We start from the raw sequence: 13,764 nt of genomic DNA on the forward strand, positions 1-13,764 counted from the left end.
AGCAAACTCCTGAAAAGCAGCAATTCCTGCAGAGCCTGACAAGGGATCTATGGGGGAAACCTCCCAGTGCTGAACTTCATATCCTGCAGGGATAGTCCTGCAGCCACTTTCTTGGCACCAGTGTCCCAATGTTCCTACCACTCAGAGGAGGAGGAGCACCACCACCACCACCACTGATCATTCATTGCCTAGTCTGGCAGCTTTTTGATACCACATCTATTATTTTTTTTCTTAATTCATCTTTTTCTCTATCATGCAGACCCCCCTGGGGGAGTCTGCGAATGAGACGTGATACAATTTAATTGCACTGCACCGGTTAATTATTTGTTGAGTCAAAACTAAACTGATGCCCCACGCCCAGCACTTCACACATTCCCTAATGTTAGGTGGGATTTAAAAGCCCATTTTTGCTGTGTGCCACAGCGGATGGGCAAAACCTGGGCTACCACAGGATGCAGAGATGGGACACGAGGGCTCCCCACACCAGTGTGTGCCACAAGGGAAGCCCACAGTTCCCCATCCTTTCCTGTGGTTTCAGGGAAACATCTTGGATGAAATGTTCAGTTCCAGAGAGCAGAAGCATTTCACACAAGATTTCGTTGTTAGAGGCTCCTGGCCCTTTGCTCATTTCCACACTGCAAGCAGCAGAACTGCTTTCATCTCCATAGAGGACTTAGCCTCAGGTCCCTTGAAACAGGAGGCAAAACTCATCGTGGAGCAGGGCTCCCCCGGAGTGCTACGGTCCCCACACCTGGGCCTGCCCTGCAGGGGCAGGAGGCAGAGGACACAGCAGGGATGAGAGCTGTGGCACTGCAGGGCTGGGGGCACTCTGTTATTGTGCCGAGCCGGTTATTGCCAGCAGCTAAACAAACTAATAGGAAGGATATTTCCCCAGAGAGCAAGAAGGTTTTTGATTTAGACTGTGCTGTTTAAGCTCAGCCTCTCACCACAGCTGAAATTTCCTTCCGAGAGCAATAATTATCCCAATGCAGAGCCCGGGCATGAGTTTGCTTTTCTGCTCCCTGTCTGGAAGGGTTTGCTTTAGAGGCTGTGATTTCCCCTGGTGTTCAGCACCCCCTGCACCTCTTGCCCAGCACTGAGTACCAGAGCTGGGGGGAAGCAGAGAAAAGCTCAGTGTACAGCTTTACACAGAGATCACCCTCAGGTATTAAACTGTTTATCAGCGAGCAGCGATGGTCCCACAGGGGTTCTGCTCCAGCCCTGTGCAAGCTGCAGTCCCAAAGGCAGCACTGTTGCTGCCAGCCCCACGTCTCCTCCACTGGTTCTTGGATGAAAATTGCTTTAAAAGCTCCAAGAGAAACCATTTGGTTCTTCTAAGTGGTAAGAATAGAAAAGAAAAAGGAAAGAAGGAATAGGAACACTTTTGTTCTTGGCTGCCAGGTAAATGAGGTTCAAATAGAGAGCCCCTAGTGCTAACTTCAGGAGTGATTTCTTCCTTCAGAACCATAATAATAACAATGATAAATTATTAAAAAGAAAACAGCCTAAATCGATATCTTAACTCAGGACTCCTTTAGAGTTCAGGACTGTTGCTGGGTAAATAAATGCTTATTTGGAAAAAGAACCTCCAGCTTCCTGTAAATGAGAGGCAGAGGAGCAGGACTCAGGGCCAGCCCACACACATGCAGCAGAGCTGGGGGAAATCCCAACAGGTTTCTGGTTATTCTGGTTTTACCCCAGTTTGGGGAGCAGCATTCCTATCCTCATGCCCACCTGTTCCCACTGCAGCCCAGTGTGCTGGTTTGGCCAAAGAGCAGATAGTCAGGCTGGTGCCCACCCTGGGAGAGGTTTCCCTCTCCTGACGTGCCAAAAGGCCGAAGCCAAGGAAAGCCCCAAAGGAAATGCCCGTGGCCGCTCTGGTGTTCGCTCCCTCCCGGGGGAGCCGCTCCCGGGCGCCGCGGTCGCTGTGCCCGCGGGCTGTGCCCAGCCCCACGCCGGGCAGGCAGATAAGGCTCGGGGAGGTGCCACGGCTCACAGAGGGCTGGGCAGGCTGGGCAGCTGCCCCGGCCCGCTGCCGAGCACATCCCCAGCCTGCCGGGATGCCCCAGCGGAGAGGGACGGGACACTGAGCGGTACGTGGGCTTGTCCCATCCCCGACCGGGAAACGCGTTCGCTAGAGAGGGACTGAGATTATGTGTTCCTGCAGCACTTTTCTTTTGACTTACTGGCAGGTTAGGGGGTTGCATGGGGAAGGTTTTACTTGTTCTTCCCTCTCGTAGGCTGGAGGTGAAGGGGAAGCCGCAGGCGCTGGCATCCTTTAGGTGGGGTGCAGCTGTGCTGGTGTCGTGGGCTGAACTAATGAACTCTAATTAGTGAGTGTCAACAGGGAGGTGCACCTACCCTGCCAGGCCCTCCTCTGCCCCCCTGCATCCAGGAAAACCCTGGCTTTAGGATGGGTGACTCAGTGGCTGTGAGCATCTGGCAGTCACCCTTTTTGGAGTCTCAGCTCCACTCTGCATCAAAATGGTTTTGTTCACAGTTAGGGACCTGTTGGGAGAGAGAGGGACATAGGGAGCTCAAAAGCAGAAAAAAGGGAAAACAAAGGGAAAAAAAAAAAAGGCAGAAGTTTGTGGGGAAGAGGAGTAAAGTTTTCCTGCAGCGCTGAGGGAGAACAGGAGCATTCACCTGTGCATCCTGGAAAGCCTCCCTGGGAGGGCAGGGCTCTCTCCGTCTGTTCTTCCCAGCAGCAGTGACTCAGCTCCGCCAAGCGGCACTTCGGGCCAGAGCAGGCTTGGGTGGAGCTTCTGCTTTACAGCACCATGAGCCTCTAGCAATATTTGTCCAAGAACTTTCTTGTTCTTGGAATGGTTTTTTTGAGCAAGCAAGTTTCAGGTTTATTAGACAAATAACTCTGTTTAACACCTACCACAATTCCTTCTTTTCTCCCTCCCTTGCCAGCAGCTTCCTGGCAGATGCCAGAGCACAGGTGCCTTTTATTCTGGCACAACCCTAGAAAGAAAAAAAAATATCAATGCAAACAATTAAAAACTAATATAATATAAACCCCAGGTCAGGGCCACCCTCTTGTAATGCAATCAGGATCCAGGAATTTCACCACCCAGGGACTTAACCCAAAAAATTTTATCTGGGATTAAGGTGAAGATAAATAGCCCAAAGAAATATATGACTTCCCTAAAGCACTGGCATTTATTGGTTTATTTTTCCATTTCTTTTTCTCTGCAATGAAATCAATATGTGCAAAGAAAAACACAACTTTGGTGAAGGGGAGGACTGTGCAATGGGCCCCAGTGAGGCCAGTGTTCACTGCAGCACTGGGGATCAAACAGGGAAGGTTTTGCAAACCCAGTGGAGTTTTGCTCCACTCACTGTGTTCAAATCACACCCCAGGTCTGAATCCTCACCAGATCCAGGCTCTTCTCACAGCACTTATGGGGAAGAGAGCAAACTCCCAAAGCAAACCAATACCAGTTTTGAAGGTACTTGCCAAGGGGGATTGTGAGGACTGGCCCCATTTTCCAACCCCATCATCAGATCAGGCACTGGGACGGGGAGCGAGAAATGGGAAGAGGGTTCCTGTGTTTATAAACTTCATGCTGAAAGGAGCAAAAGGGAAGAGCCTCGTGCAGCCCCTCCACATCCGGCCACAGGCAACATTTGTCCTCCAAAACCTTTAAACTGTCCTTTTGCAGGTCTGTGTCTCTTATACCAGCACAGATAAATGGGTTTGCTCATGCCAGCTCTGACACAAGCTTTAAAATCCATTTCAGAGTAACTGTGCTGAGGCCTGGGGGGCAGGGAAAGGCTTCGGGCATCACAGACCCCCCTGGCACCTCCGGTGGGGACAGATTCCTGCTCACAGCCAACCTGCCTCTGAGAGGGGAGATGCTGCTGGGAAACCAGTGTGCTCAGCTGATACACTATCAAAAACACATTGTCTCCCTACATGGGGGGCACAAATACCTCCCAAGGCTTCCCCTAAAGTGCAGCTGGGCCAGTGTCCCATGGGAAGCTGGTAGCTCCGTGCTGGAGCAGCTGTGGCAGATCGTCCTTGCTGCAGTGTCACAGCAGGTGTGGGGACAGCAGAGGGGTCTCATGGGGAGACATGCCAGGCTCCAGAAACATCAGCTGAAATGTCACTGAGGGGCTGCCTAAAAACCCCAGGTAGTGATGCTGCAACCCGCCCCTGGGAGGGAGGGAGGGAGGGAGCATCTCCTCAGGGCACTGAGGGGGACACGGGCCCATCCAGCCCAGGGCCCAAGGCTGCCCTACAGCCATGGTCAATACACAGAGAGCCCTGGGAGGGGACCCAGAGCAGGGCTGGACAGGAGGAAAAGCTTTTCTCTCCTTCCTCATGACGCAGCAGCCTGAAATCAACATTCAGCCCAGCCCTACTACAGCCCGCTGCTCCTTATTTACCCTTCAAACAGGAAAGGCAACTCTCAGCACAGCTCGTTTACAAATTCTCTGTCAAACGTTACTGCAGGGCTGCTTTAGTTAACATTAGGCTCATTAGCTCTCAGCACCCATCTGACGAGTGACAATTCGCCGTAGGGCTCCAGCGTGGTTTCCAGGACTGAGGTTCAACAGACTGCAGCCCAAATTTCAAAGGTAGGAGTGGTCCCAGCCCCTGGGGGAGCCCAGTGTGTGGGGTGGCAGTGCCTGTCCCATCGGTCAGGTGGCACAGGGACAGAGGGCAGCAGGTGGACTCTCCCAAGTAGGAAATAGTTCATGCTCCAAATTACAACCACACCCTGCCCACGGGGTGAAGACGATAAAGGATTTGGCCAGGTGGAAATACTTCTAGGTTTAAGTCAGCTGTCCACAAAGCTGTCTGCTCTCCTCAGCACAGTGGTGCTGCCATTCTTCCCTTCTCCTTTAGATTTTGAAGGAAGACAAGCTTGTTCACAGACAAACCAAGATCAAGCCAGATCACAGCTTGTCCTCAGACAGCGTTTTGCAGTACCTAATATTTGAAATCTACTTTGCATCATCCCAGAAGGAAATGCAGCCCAGCTGTGATTGGAAGTGTCCACCTCATTGCTATCAGCAGAACCGCAAAGGCTGGTCCACTACCAAGAGCAGGGCATGAGCCAGGAGCCCACGGGGCAGCAGGCACGGGAGGGCTCTGAGGCTCCACAAGGAAGCGAGCTCAGTCAGTGCCACCTGCTCCTGGACATAATCAGGGTGGGACCAAGCAACCCTGCATAAGAATTTGTACATCTTTGATGACGTCCTCACTATTGCAAATATGACTAAACATAGCAATTATCTTCTCATCTAGAATCTGCCTGGCTTTGGTGGGTTACAGGCACTCTTTAAGGTGTTGCCTTCTTTCTCCAGGGTGACCTGTGACTGTCAGTCCTTCCCAGCTGTGCTCTCTTTGCACACCACCATGCGGGTAACAGGTAAGGAGGGACACATATTTACTTTTCTCTGTCTGTTTTTCTATGGTTCTTTATGCCTTCTTCTCATTTAAATTATGCCTTCCAAGCCCAGCAATTCTGCCCTTCCCCTGCCAGTGACATGGGAAAGGGCTTTTGTATAAGCATCAGGTTTTTACAAGATTTGTGTAGATTTCAGCCTGTTGTATTTTTCCCGGTGAAACCTTCTGTGGCTGGGAAGAGATGGCTTTTGAGATGTTCCTGGTTCCATAAGAGCCATTCAGCTGCAATAAAAGTACATTTTTCTGCTCTCTTTCCATGCAGGACTGGAACGTTTTGCTCTGATGAGCGCTGCTTTAAAGCCAAATGCCAATCACAGTTGTATCAGCAGCTGCTCGGCTGTAGCTAGTGACTAATTGGGGGATAGCAGCCTTCCCAGCCCTGGGAACATAAGAAGTGTTTGGATTTACATAGCTTTCTGAGTAATTATCAGATTTACTTTAACACAGAGAGAAATACGAATAGTGCTTCCCAGCAGAGCAGGAATGCCTATCTGAGCATCACCACACACTCTGGAGATGATGATTAAGAGATCAGGATCCATTTGGAGTGTGAGGGATTGTTAGCTGCCATCCCACAACACGCAAGCACGGGCTGTCACCCTGTGCCTGGTGACCTGGGGACACACAGATCAAATCCCAAGGAACCAGAGGGGTGATCCAGTGCCTGCCCCGTGCTGCAGCTGCAGCTCTCAGCTCTCCTCTCCCACCCCTGCAGCTGTGATCCGGTACCTGGCGCTGCTCATCACCCTGCTGAGCACCTGGCTCCTCGTGCAGACCTACTTCCAGCACAGCTGGAAAGCCATCAGCCTGCGCAGCTGGCTCGGTGAGCACCAACAGGCTCCAGAGGGATCCGCAGGGAGGGAGGGTGCCAGAGGCTCCCAGAGCTGGACAGAGCTGGATAGAGTTGCCCTGATTTGCAGTCTCTGGCCGAGGCTTTAGCCACCAGCTCTGACCACTAGGGCAGTGGGGGGACAGTGTGGTGGGAATCTGCATTGGGGTGGGTGGGTTCAGGGATGCCTGCAATCATGGGAAGCAGTTTTGAAGATGTGCTGCCTGAACAGCTGCTCCTGGCTTGGGGAAGAGCCAGCAGATCTCCAGAGTGTCTAATCCTCCTGCTTGATACCCACAGGTGCCACAAAGAAGCCCAGCAGTGAGTATCACTCTCAACTTCATCACACATCTGCACTCCAGAGTTCAGGGGGATGGTGGAAGCATGAGATCTCCTTCAAGAGCCCCCTCCCTGAGGCAAAAATCCCCCTCTCCCAAACACAGGGGATTTTGCAAGTGCATACAGCAATGGGGTCTTTGGCGGGTCCCTGCCTTGGCCAAGAGTGGGGAAACTCTGGGCAGAAAAGCCCCCAGGGTCTTGTCTGGGACACCAGCTCCAAATGTCCCCGGCACACACCGTGTGTCACACCTGGAGCAACACCTAGCCCTGGCACCATAAACCTCAAACAAGAAGCTGGTCCCAGCCTCAGGACAAGCCTCTTTCATGAGTGAAGTTGGTCCAGGGGTTGCCCCCTTAGTGGACCACTGTATCCCAGGGTCAGTCCCACCCAGCCCCTCAGGGACACGGCCAGTGTCTCCCCACGGGGACAAAGCCATGATTCCAGCTCCACTCCTCCCTCGCAGGTGAGAAGCTGCCCCGGCACAAGTGTGGGAACCAGAAGAGCTGCCCCCAGAATTATTTTGCCTTCAAGATCATCAGTGGTGCTGCAAATGTGGTGGGACCCTCGATCTGCTTTGAAGACTTGGTGTAAGAAGCACATGGCAGGCACAAGGCAGCTGTGGCTGGCCTGGCTTTCAAGAGGGCAAGTTTGGCCTCTGCCAAGCACATCAATGGCCATCACAGTGTATTTGTGGTTAAAAGAAATTTAAATAGATTTCTTTGCTACCACTTCTGGTTATTTTGCCACCTAGAGCCACTTCACCCCACCACAATTTCACTGGCATCAGCATCTCCAAGGCATCCCTGCACTCACTTGTGCTCTCTGCTTTCCTTTCCAGCCTCATGAGCAGTGTGAAAAACAACATTGGCAGAGGACTGAACATTGCACTGGTGAATGGTGAGTTGGGCAGGCACTGACCCCCTCCTCCCCACTGCCAGGGCTCCTCCCTTCCCCAGGAAAGCACAGGCCACTGGAGACCCCGTTCCAGTGATGTGGCTGAGCCCAAAGCACATCCATCTGGTGCTGCATGGGGAGCACACCACAATTCTGGCAGTAAGCACTGCCAGTGAGAAGGGAACAAACCCACCTGGGTCATGCACAACCAGCTCCACAAACTCCTGCAAGCAACACAGTCACCATTCCAGCAGTTACAGCACTGAGGGAAGAGCAAAGCATTTGGCAAGGAACCCCAGGCTCATGGCCAGGCAAAGCCAAGAGCCACCCCAGTGCAAACTCACTGTGCTCTGTTTTCAACTTTAACCTTTCAGGAACAACCGGGCAGCTCCTGAAAACCGACACCTTCGACATGTACTCAGGAGGTAAGCACTGCCACTCTGCTCCTTGGTGGGCCCCAGCAGGGCTCACACCAGCACTGCTGGCTGCTTCAGCTGCTTCTCTGTCATGTATTTAATGGTAAAGTCAACTGGACTTTGACCAGACTTGCCAGCCTGGGTGGTGAAAGCCTAGCTTTCAATGAGACCATCAAGTCTGGAGTCCTCACAACGCTTCCACATCCAAGATTGGCTTCTTGCTCCTTTTACAAGCATGTAATAGCCTGGAAAACATGATTTCACTAACCTGAATAAACCAAGGCACTTGAGACTTGAGAAAGGTACTTCCTGGGATCAGGTAGTTACACTGATCCTGATACTTTGCACCCTGTAACTCAATTTTGGAATACTGATGGTGGCTGAGCAGCAGCTCATTCCCCTGCCTTTCGCAGCAGGACAAACGAAGGTGCTCAGGGAGATATGAGCTCCTTGGGTTTGCAACCTACTTTCAGTAACTCCGGAGTTTTGAGGAGAATCACCAATATAATGATGTTTCCAGCCAAGTTCGCGAGCTCGGTGCTCGGTGGGAGAGGCTCTGGGAAGAAGGCAGCAGTCAGCTCATGCGCCACTAGATGGGGCATTGGATTCAAGCATCCCACAGATGCGGGATGAGGACTAATTCCCCCAATACAGCCAGAAGTGTGAGGCAGGGAGGGAGGCTCTGTGGCCGAGCAGGCTCATTTCTTGTGCTGGGAAGTAAATTCACACAACTAGATTTTAGAGTTAGCAAGCAAAGTTTCGGAGGAATTTCCACCCTGCTGTTGTGCCAAAAAGAGGACATCAGTCCTGTGCACAGCAGGAGAGCCCAGGTGGGAACAGAGGATGGGGAATGCATAACTTGGGAGTCCACCATTCCCCCAAATCCTGGCTAGCACCAGCACAGCCAGGTTATTTCCCATTAACCCAGAGGAGGCTCCCCCTTCTACCATGCAGAAGTACCTACTAAATCTCTTTTTTCTCTCCCTACTGCTCTTCTGCTCCAGACATCACCAAGCTGGAAACCTTCCTCCAAGGGATCAAGCATGGCACCATTGTGCTGTCAGCAAGCTACGATGACGCTGCCACAAAGTGAGTTTGCCCACGGAAGCAACACCAGGCTCTCCAAAAACATGCAGCTGGGGGAGCTGGACATGCTGCTGCCACCAACAGAGAGGGTATAGGAGGGGACACCCGCCTGGCACCACACTGACCCTTCTTACCCTCTTTCAGGATGAATGACAAAGTAAGGGCATATTTCAAGGCGCTGGGCAGCAGCCATGTGAACAAGCTGGCCTTCCGGGACAACTGGGTCTTCTTGGGAGGAAAAGGGCTGATGAACAAGAGCCCCTTTGAAAAGGTACTTGTCCCTCCCCTGCCATGAGCTCTGCAGGCTCCATCCTCTTCATGGCGCCTCCCAAGCTACATCTCACCCACCTGTCTGCAGAAGACAAGGACCAGTGGCATTATTCCCCACACCAAACCTAGCTGAAACTTTTGCCACCTTGCAAACTTGCCCTATTCCAATCTCCTCATCCATCTTCTCTCTTTCTTTTTGCCTGCAGCACATTAAAAATGATCAAGAGACAAATAAATACGAGGGCTGGCCTGAGCTGCTGGAGATGGAGGGCTGTGCCCCCAGGAAGATGGACTAGCACTGAACTCCAGCCTGCCATGGGGGCAGCTTCAGCAGTCACACAGGGACACCAGCCCCGTCCTGGGGACTCCAGCCTCTCCACTGCCAGGTCAGAGTCCAGCAGCTGCTGCCTGCTTACAGGAACTGGCTGTTTCACAGCAGGAGCTGTGCAGGGCTTGGAGAAGAGTTTTACAAGTGCCTGCAGAGCCCGAGCAGACACATAGCCAGGCTGCAGCCAAGCCATCCTCATCCGTGGGTCAATTTTGGGTATTTTATTTTTCTGTCTTTAAACTAAAACTTTGTAGAAGATTTTGTAAATTTCTTAAATGAGATTTCTAATTATAAAACACTACCTTTTCCCTTCCATTTTCAAGCATAATCAGCATGTCAGGTCCTCTGCCACCAGTCAAGCACCACCATCACCCACCCCACAGCCCTGCACACAGGAAATCCCCCTCCCCACATGGCACAGGGTAAAGTCATCCCTGGGGATGCTCAGACTTTGGTGGTTTCCCCTTGGAGCTCTTGCCAGTCTCCTAGAGCCACAATGAGGCCAGAAGTCCACAGAGACAGCATGCAGCAATGTAGATTAATGTTTTCAGACCAAAGTATCATTCCTGGATGTTAGGAACTGGTTTAAATCCAGAAGAGCAAAGAAAACTAAATCTCTGTGTATAAAAGAGAAAGAACTTTGAAGGTTTAAAGTATTCCCAAAAATGAGACAAAAATCAAATTCGATTAAATTATGGCAAAATATTAATACATTTTTATTTAATAGTAAGAGAGGCAAAGATAAAGAAAGTGAAAAGCAGGGAAAAGTTAGAAAATGCAAAGGTTACTTTTAAAAGCATAGCATAGGTCATCACCTCACTGTGCTACCTTTGTTGCTGCTGAGACAGGGTGGGGGGAGCGGAGCAGCTTTTGCCCTTTTTTTTCTGCTGTTTGAAGCACCTGCCCTCCCTCCCCGCCCTCCGGAGCAGCCTGGCGGGGTGCGGCAGCCCGGCCCCCGGGAGCGGGGCGGGGCAGGGGACCCGCAGCTCCTCCTGACCTCGGTCCAGGGCTGCAGGATCCAGGGGGCTCCCCCAGCGGGCAGCGACGGCTCCCGCAGGCCTCAGGGTGTCTCGAAGCAGGTGGTGGTGGTGGAGGCGGGGGAAAGGCAAAGGTCAGGGATTCTGCCCCTCGGTTTCCCCTCCACATCTTGCACCAGTGTTGCCTTCCTTTCTATGGCCTCAAGGCGGGCTGCTCACAGTCCATCCCACCCGCAGTATTCAGGTGTTCAAGAGTGATTAGGATAAGCAGACATAATGACAGAGAACTTTTTGAATCCATTCTCTTATTATCAGTTTCTTACACTGGGTTCACGCCAAGCTAAATCCTCTGTGACACATCCCCATCAAAGATCAGGATAATGCCAGGGATATGCCAGCTTTGCTTTGCCCTCAGGGACAGAGGGATGAGTGGATGGATGGATGGATGGATGGATGGATGGATGGATGGATGTGCAGGTTTTTTGGGCAGCTGAAGTTGTGCAGCACAACCAATAGGTGGGAGCGTTTTACCGGTTTTACCGGAGCCAGCATCACTCCGGAGTGATACAACACACCCGGGCTGGCACCCACCAGGGCCGGCCACACACCAGGAGCTGCACCCCAGCCTGGGGCCAGCAGACACCACCAGCAGAGGAAAGATCCCTGACCAAAGGCAGGGCAGGAAAGCCCCACAGTCCTCCTAGAGCAGTCCCTACACTGCTGCCAACACCAAGCAAGTCCTGGGGAGCATCTGCCCCCTGCTCCTGTCCAGATACATCAGCCAAGCACGGTCTGTTCCCAACCCCTCCCCGAGCCCTGGCACTGCAGGATCAGATGAGCTGCACGGGTGATAGCCAGGCTTATCTGTCATCAGAGACAGGGATGAATTTGCATCACGTACAGACTTTAATTTCCGATGATTGTATCTGGTTTTTCCCCGTTCTCTGAAGCAGACCAGCAGTTTTGCAGAACATGAGGATGGAATGTTTCTCCTGGAGCATTTGGAGCTGCACAGGATAACAGACTGTCCTGCACAGCCTTCTCTGCTCCAAACAGCCCCTGCATAGCTCCTAGCAGGCAGTTCACAGGGTTATCCGAGTCCTCAGGTCACCCCAGGGGAGCAGAAGTGAAGAGCAAAGGCAGGATAAGGCCAGAAAAGGACACAGCCTGTCCTGTGATGGCCACCTGAAGAATGAAACCCTCGATCCAAAATTCAGCACTATGGATCAATCGGTTTTCCCAAACAATACAAAATCCTCACAAAAACTGTGTAACACCTGTAAGAACTCCTAAAGGCAGAACTGAAATAAAACCCCAAAACAGCCCTCACGGAGGAATCCCCAAAGAGGTGTAGTATTTTATCCCAGCTTATCCTCCCATGCTCTTAGCACACACCTGATGGCACTGAGGGAAACCTCTGCCATAAATCGATCCCTAAATCTGCTGCAACAACAGCTCTTAATCCCAAGCGCTGAATCATCCCTACCCATGGCAGCAGCAAGAAATAACACAACCAGCAGACACAACAGCCCTGCCGAGCTGCCAGCATAAATATGCCAACTATTTTAAGCCCCTCAAAGGATCTAGATTCACTCATAAACCCAACTGAAAACAGCTCAAGAGCTGTAAAGGTGGTTCCACAGGGTAAATCAGAGCACAGCATCAACTACAGCCCCAAAAACAACCAGCCCCATTCAGCCGCAGGAAACTCTTCCTACCCCTTTGCGGTGCATGTTAGAAATCTGGTTTAAAGCCAAAGTAAAGGAAATTTATGTTTCAGCATGCTACAGGCAGTTAAAACCAGCTCTGAATCCATCACAGAGTAGTTACTAAGGTACATCACTATTTTCTAGAAATAGGGAGAGCTAAAAGTGCAGGGACCTTCAGTAGCAGCCAGAGTTCTGAAGAGCCATTCCTGCCAAAGTCACTGTGCCCTGATAAATAAATCAGGTTTTTAAATATCCAGACACTGAGAAGCAGAGAATAAATATGGATTCATGAGTCAAACTGAACTTGCTAATTTCTTTAAAAGGATTTGAAAGGGACAGTGGGTGCAGGCACAGCAATCTCCAAATGAGGTTTTGCAGTGTCACGGCATTTTGAAAGCTGTATTACTGCAGGGACAGGCACCTATGCAGTGCCACATCCCCAGAGCCTTTACCAAACACAAGCCTGACCTGCCCGGACTCCCAGGACACAGCTTCAGGTAACCTGGGCTCACCTGGGGTCACGGCAGGCACCAACGCTGCAGCAGCAAACAGGCAGCCTGGGGTGTTTGTGGGAGCTAAGTTTGCAAAATCCAGTGCTGCAACAGGAGCCAAGAGCCAGGATGCAGAAGGCAGCAGAGGGATAATCTTCCTGTAGTTTTGGGGGGTTCATTTGGGCAAAGCACCAAACGAGTATCTAGGAAAAGATGCCACAGGCAAGGACCTGCGGGTGCCGGGCCGCAGCTGGGCGAATCCGCATCCTGTGACATCTTGCCCTGTCAAGTGCAATTACTGTAATCTTCCACAGCCTCTCAAAATACGGATCCCGGCTTAGAAACCGGGCATCCACAGCATGAAAGCTGCCTTTGTGCCCGGGCAGAGCCTGGGTGCGAGCCAGCCGTTAGGTGCACGAAGAAAATGAGTTCTCCACGTGCTGGAAGAAGGGAGGAAAAGCAAGCTTTCCCACCCGAGCCCGCCACAGACGGGCTGGATTTCCCCCACGTCTCCCCACAGCAGCCGCGGAGGGGCCGGGAGCAGCAGGGCCGCCTGTCCCCGCTGCAGTGACGGGGCCGTGACCGCGGGGATCCGGCGGGTGCCGCAGCCCGCGGAGCGGAGCGCAGCCAGCACCTCCGGCCATGGGGGCGTCCCACGGGAAAAAGGTAACGGGACCCGCGGGGCTGCGCTGGGGACAGGGCGTGGAGAGGGCTCCGTCTGCTCACGGGGCGCTTGTTCCGCCCCGGGCGTGCTAAGGCGGCTGAGGCAGCGAGGGATCAGAGGGAAGGGACTCGCTCCTGGGTGTGGGTGCCACTCGTCAGGGCCGGATTAGGTAATTCCATCTAATGGGCTCAGCAGCGGGGCCTGCCGGGGCTTTCAGGACAGCAAGGAGGGGATCAGAGCATTGCAAGTATTGCATTAGGACAAAGTTTGGTTCTCTGGGGAGAAATGTCAGATTTGTCCGGAATGCATCCAGCAGCCTCTGGGATGTCTCCTGT

At 52.3% G+C, this 13,764-nt stretch overlaps 2 protein-coding genes and 1 long non-coding RNA gene across 6 annotated transcripts in view; 2 read left to right on the forward strand and 1 right to left on the reverse strand.

The window, feature by feature from the left end:
• LOC134558107 (uncharacterized) overlaps positions 1-13,764 on the reverse strand; it is a 47,587-nt gene that overhangs the window by 5,672 nt on the left and 28,151 nt on the right. The window contains exon 2 of the long non-coding RNA XR_010082282.1: positions 2,888-2,970. This is a non-coding gene — a long non-coding RNA (uncharacterized LOC134558107). The remainder of the gene's footprint in view (positions 1-2,887; positions 2,971-13,764) is intronic.
• Positions 1,954-9,916, forward strand: FAM3D (FAM3 metabolism regulating signaling molecule D). Of its 3 annotated transcripts, none has more exons than XM_063411628.1 (11): positions 1,954-2,093; positions 4,534-4,590; positions 5,264-5,387; positions 6,141-6,248; positions 6,555-6,575; positions 7,058-7,181; positions 7,433-7,491; positions 7,863-7,913; positions 8,909-8,993; positions 9,135-9,261; positions 9,467-9,916. In XM_063411628.1, exons 3-11 carry the CDS (start codon positions 5,375-5,377, stop codon positions 9,554-9,556), a joined length of 678 nt encoding a protein of 225 aa, XP_063267698.1. In that variant the 5' UTR covers positions 1,954-2,093; positions 4,534-4,590; positions 5,264-5,374; the 3' UTR covers positions 9,557-9,916. The 3 variants fall into 3 exon arrangements, with proteins under 3 accessions (XP_063267698.1, XP_063267696.1, XP_063267697.1); XM_063411626.1 differs by having other exon boundaries at positions 1,955-2,093; positions 5,323-5,387; XM_063411627.1 differs by lacking the exon at positions 4,534-4,590 and having other exon boundaries at positions 1,972-2,093; positions 5,323-5,387.
• The window catches only part of FAM107A (family with sequence similarity 107 member A), a 28,198-nt gene continuing 27,112 nt past the window's right edge, over positions 12,679-13,764 (forward strand). The window contains exons 1-2 of one of the 2 annotated variants that reach the window (XM_063411629.1): positions 12,679-12,771; positions 13,286-13,431. In XM_063411629.1, the coding sequence (XP_063267699.1) occupies positions 13,408-13,431 (24 nt within the window). In that variant the 5' untranslated portion in view covers positions 12,679-12,771; positions 13,286-13,407. Of the gene's footprint in view, positions 12,772-12,885; positions 13,432-13,764 lie in introns of those variants that run through there. The other variant, XM_063411630.1, reaches the window with a different exon arrangement.

The sequence above is a fragment of the Prinia subflava genome, chromosome 14 (genome assembly GCF_021018805.1).
Source record: "Prinia subflava isolate CZ2003 ecotype Zambia chromosome 14, Cam_Psub_1.2, whole genome shotgun sequence".
Lineage (NCBI taxonomy): Eukaryota > Metazoa > Chordata > Aves > Passeriformes > Cisticolidae > Prinia > Prinia subflava.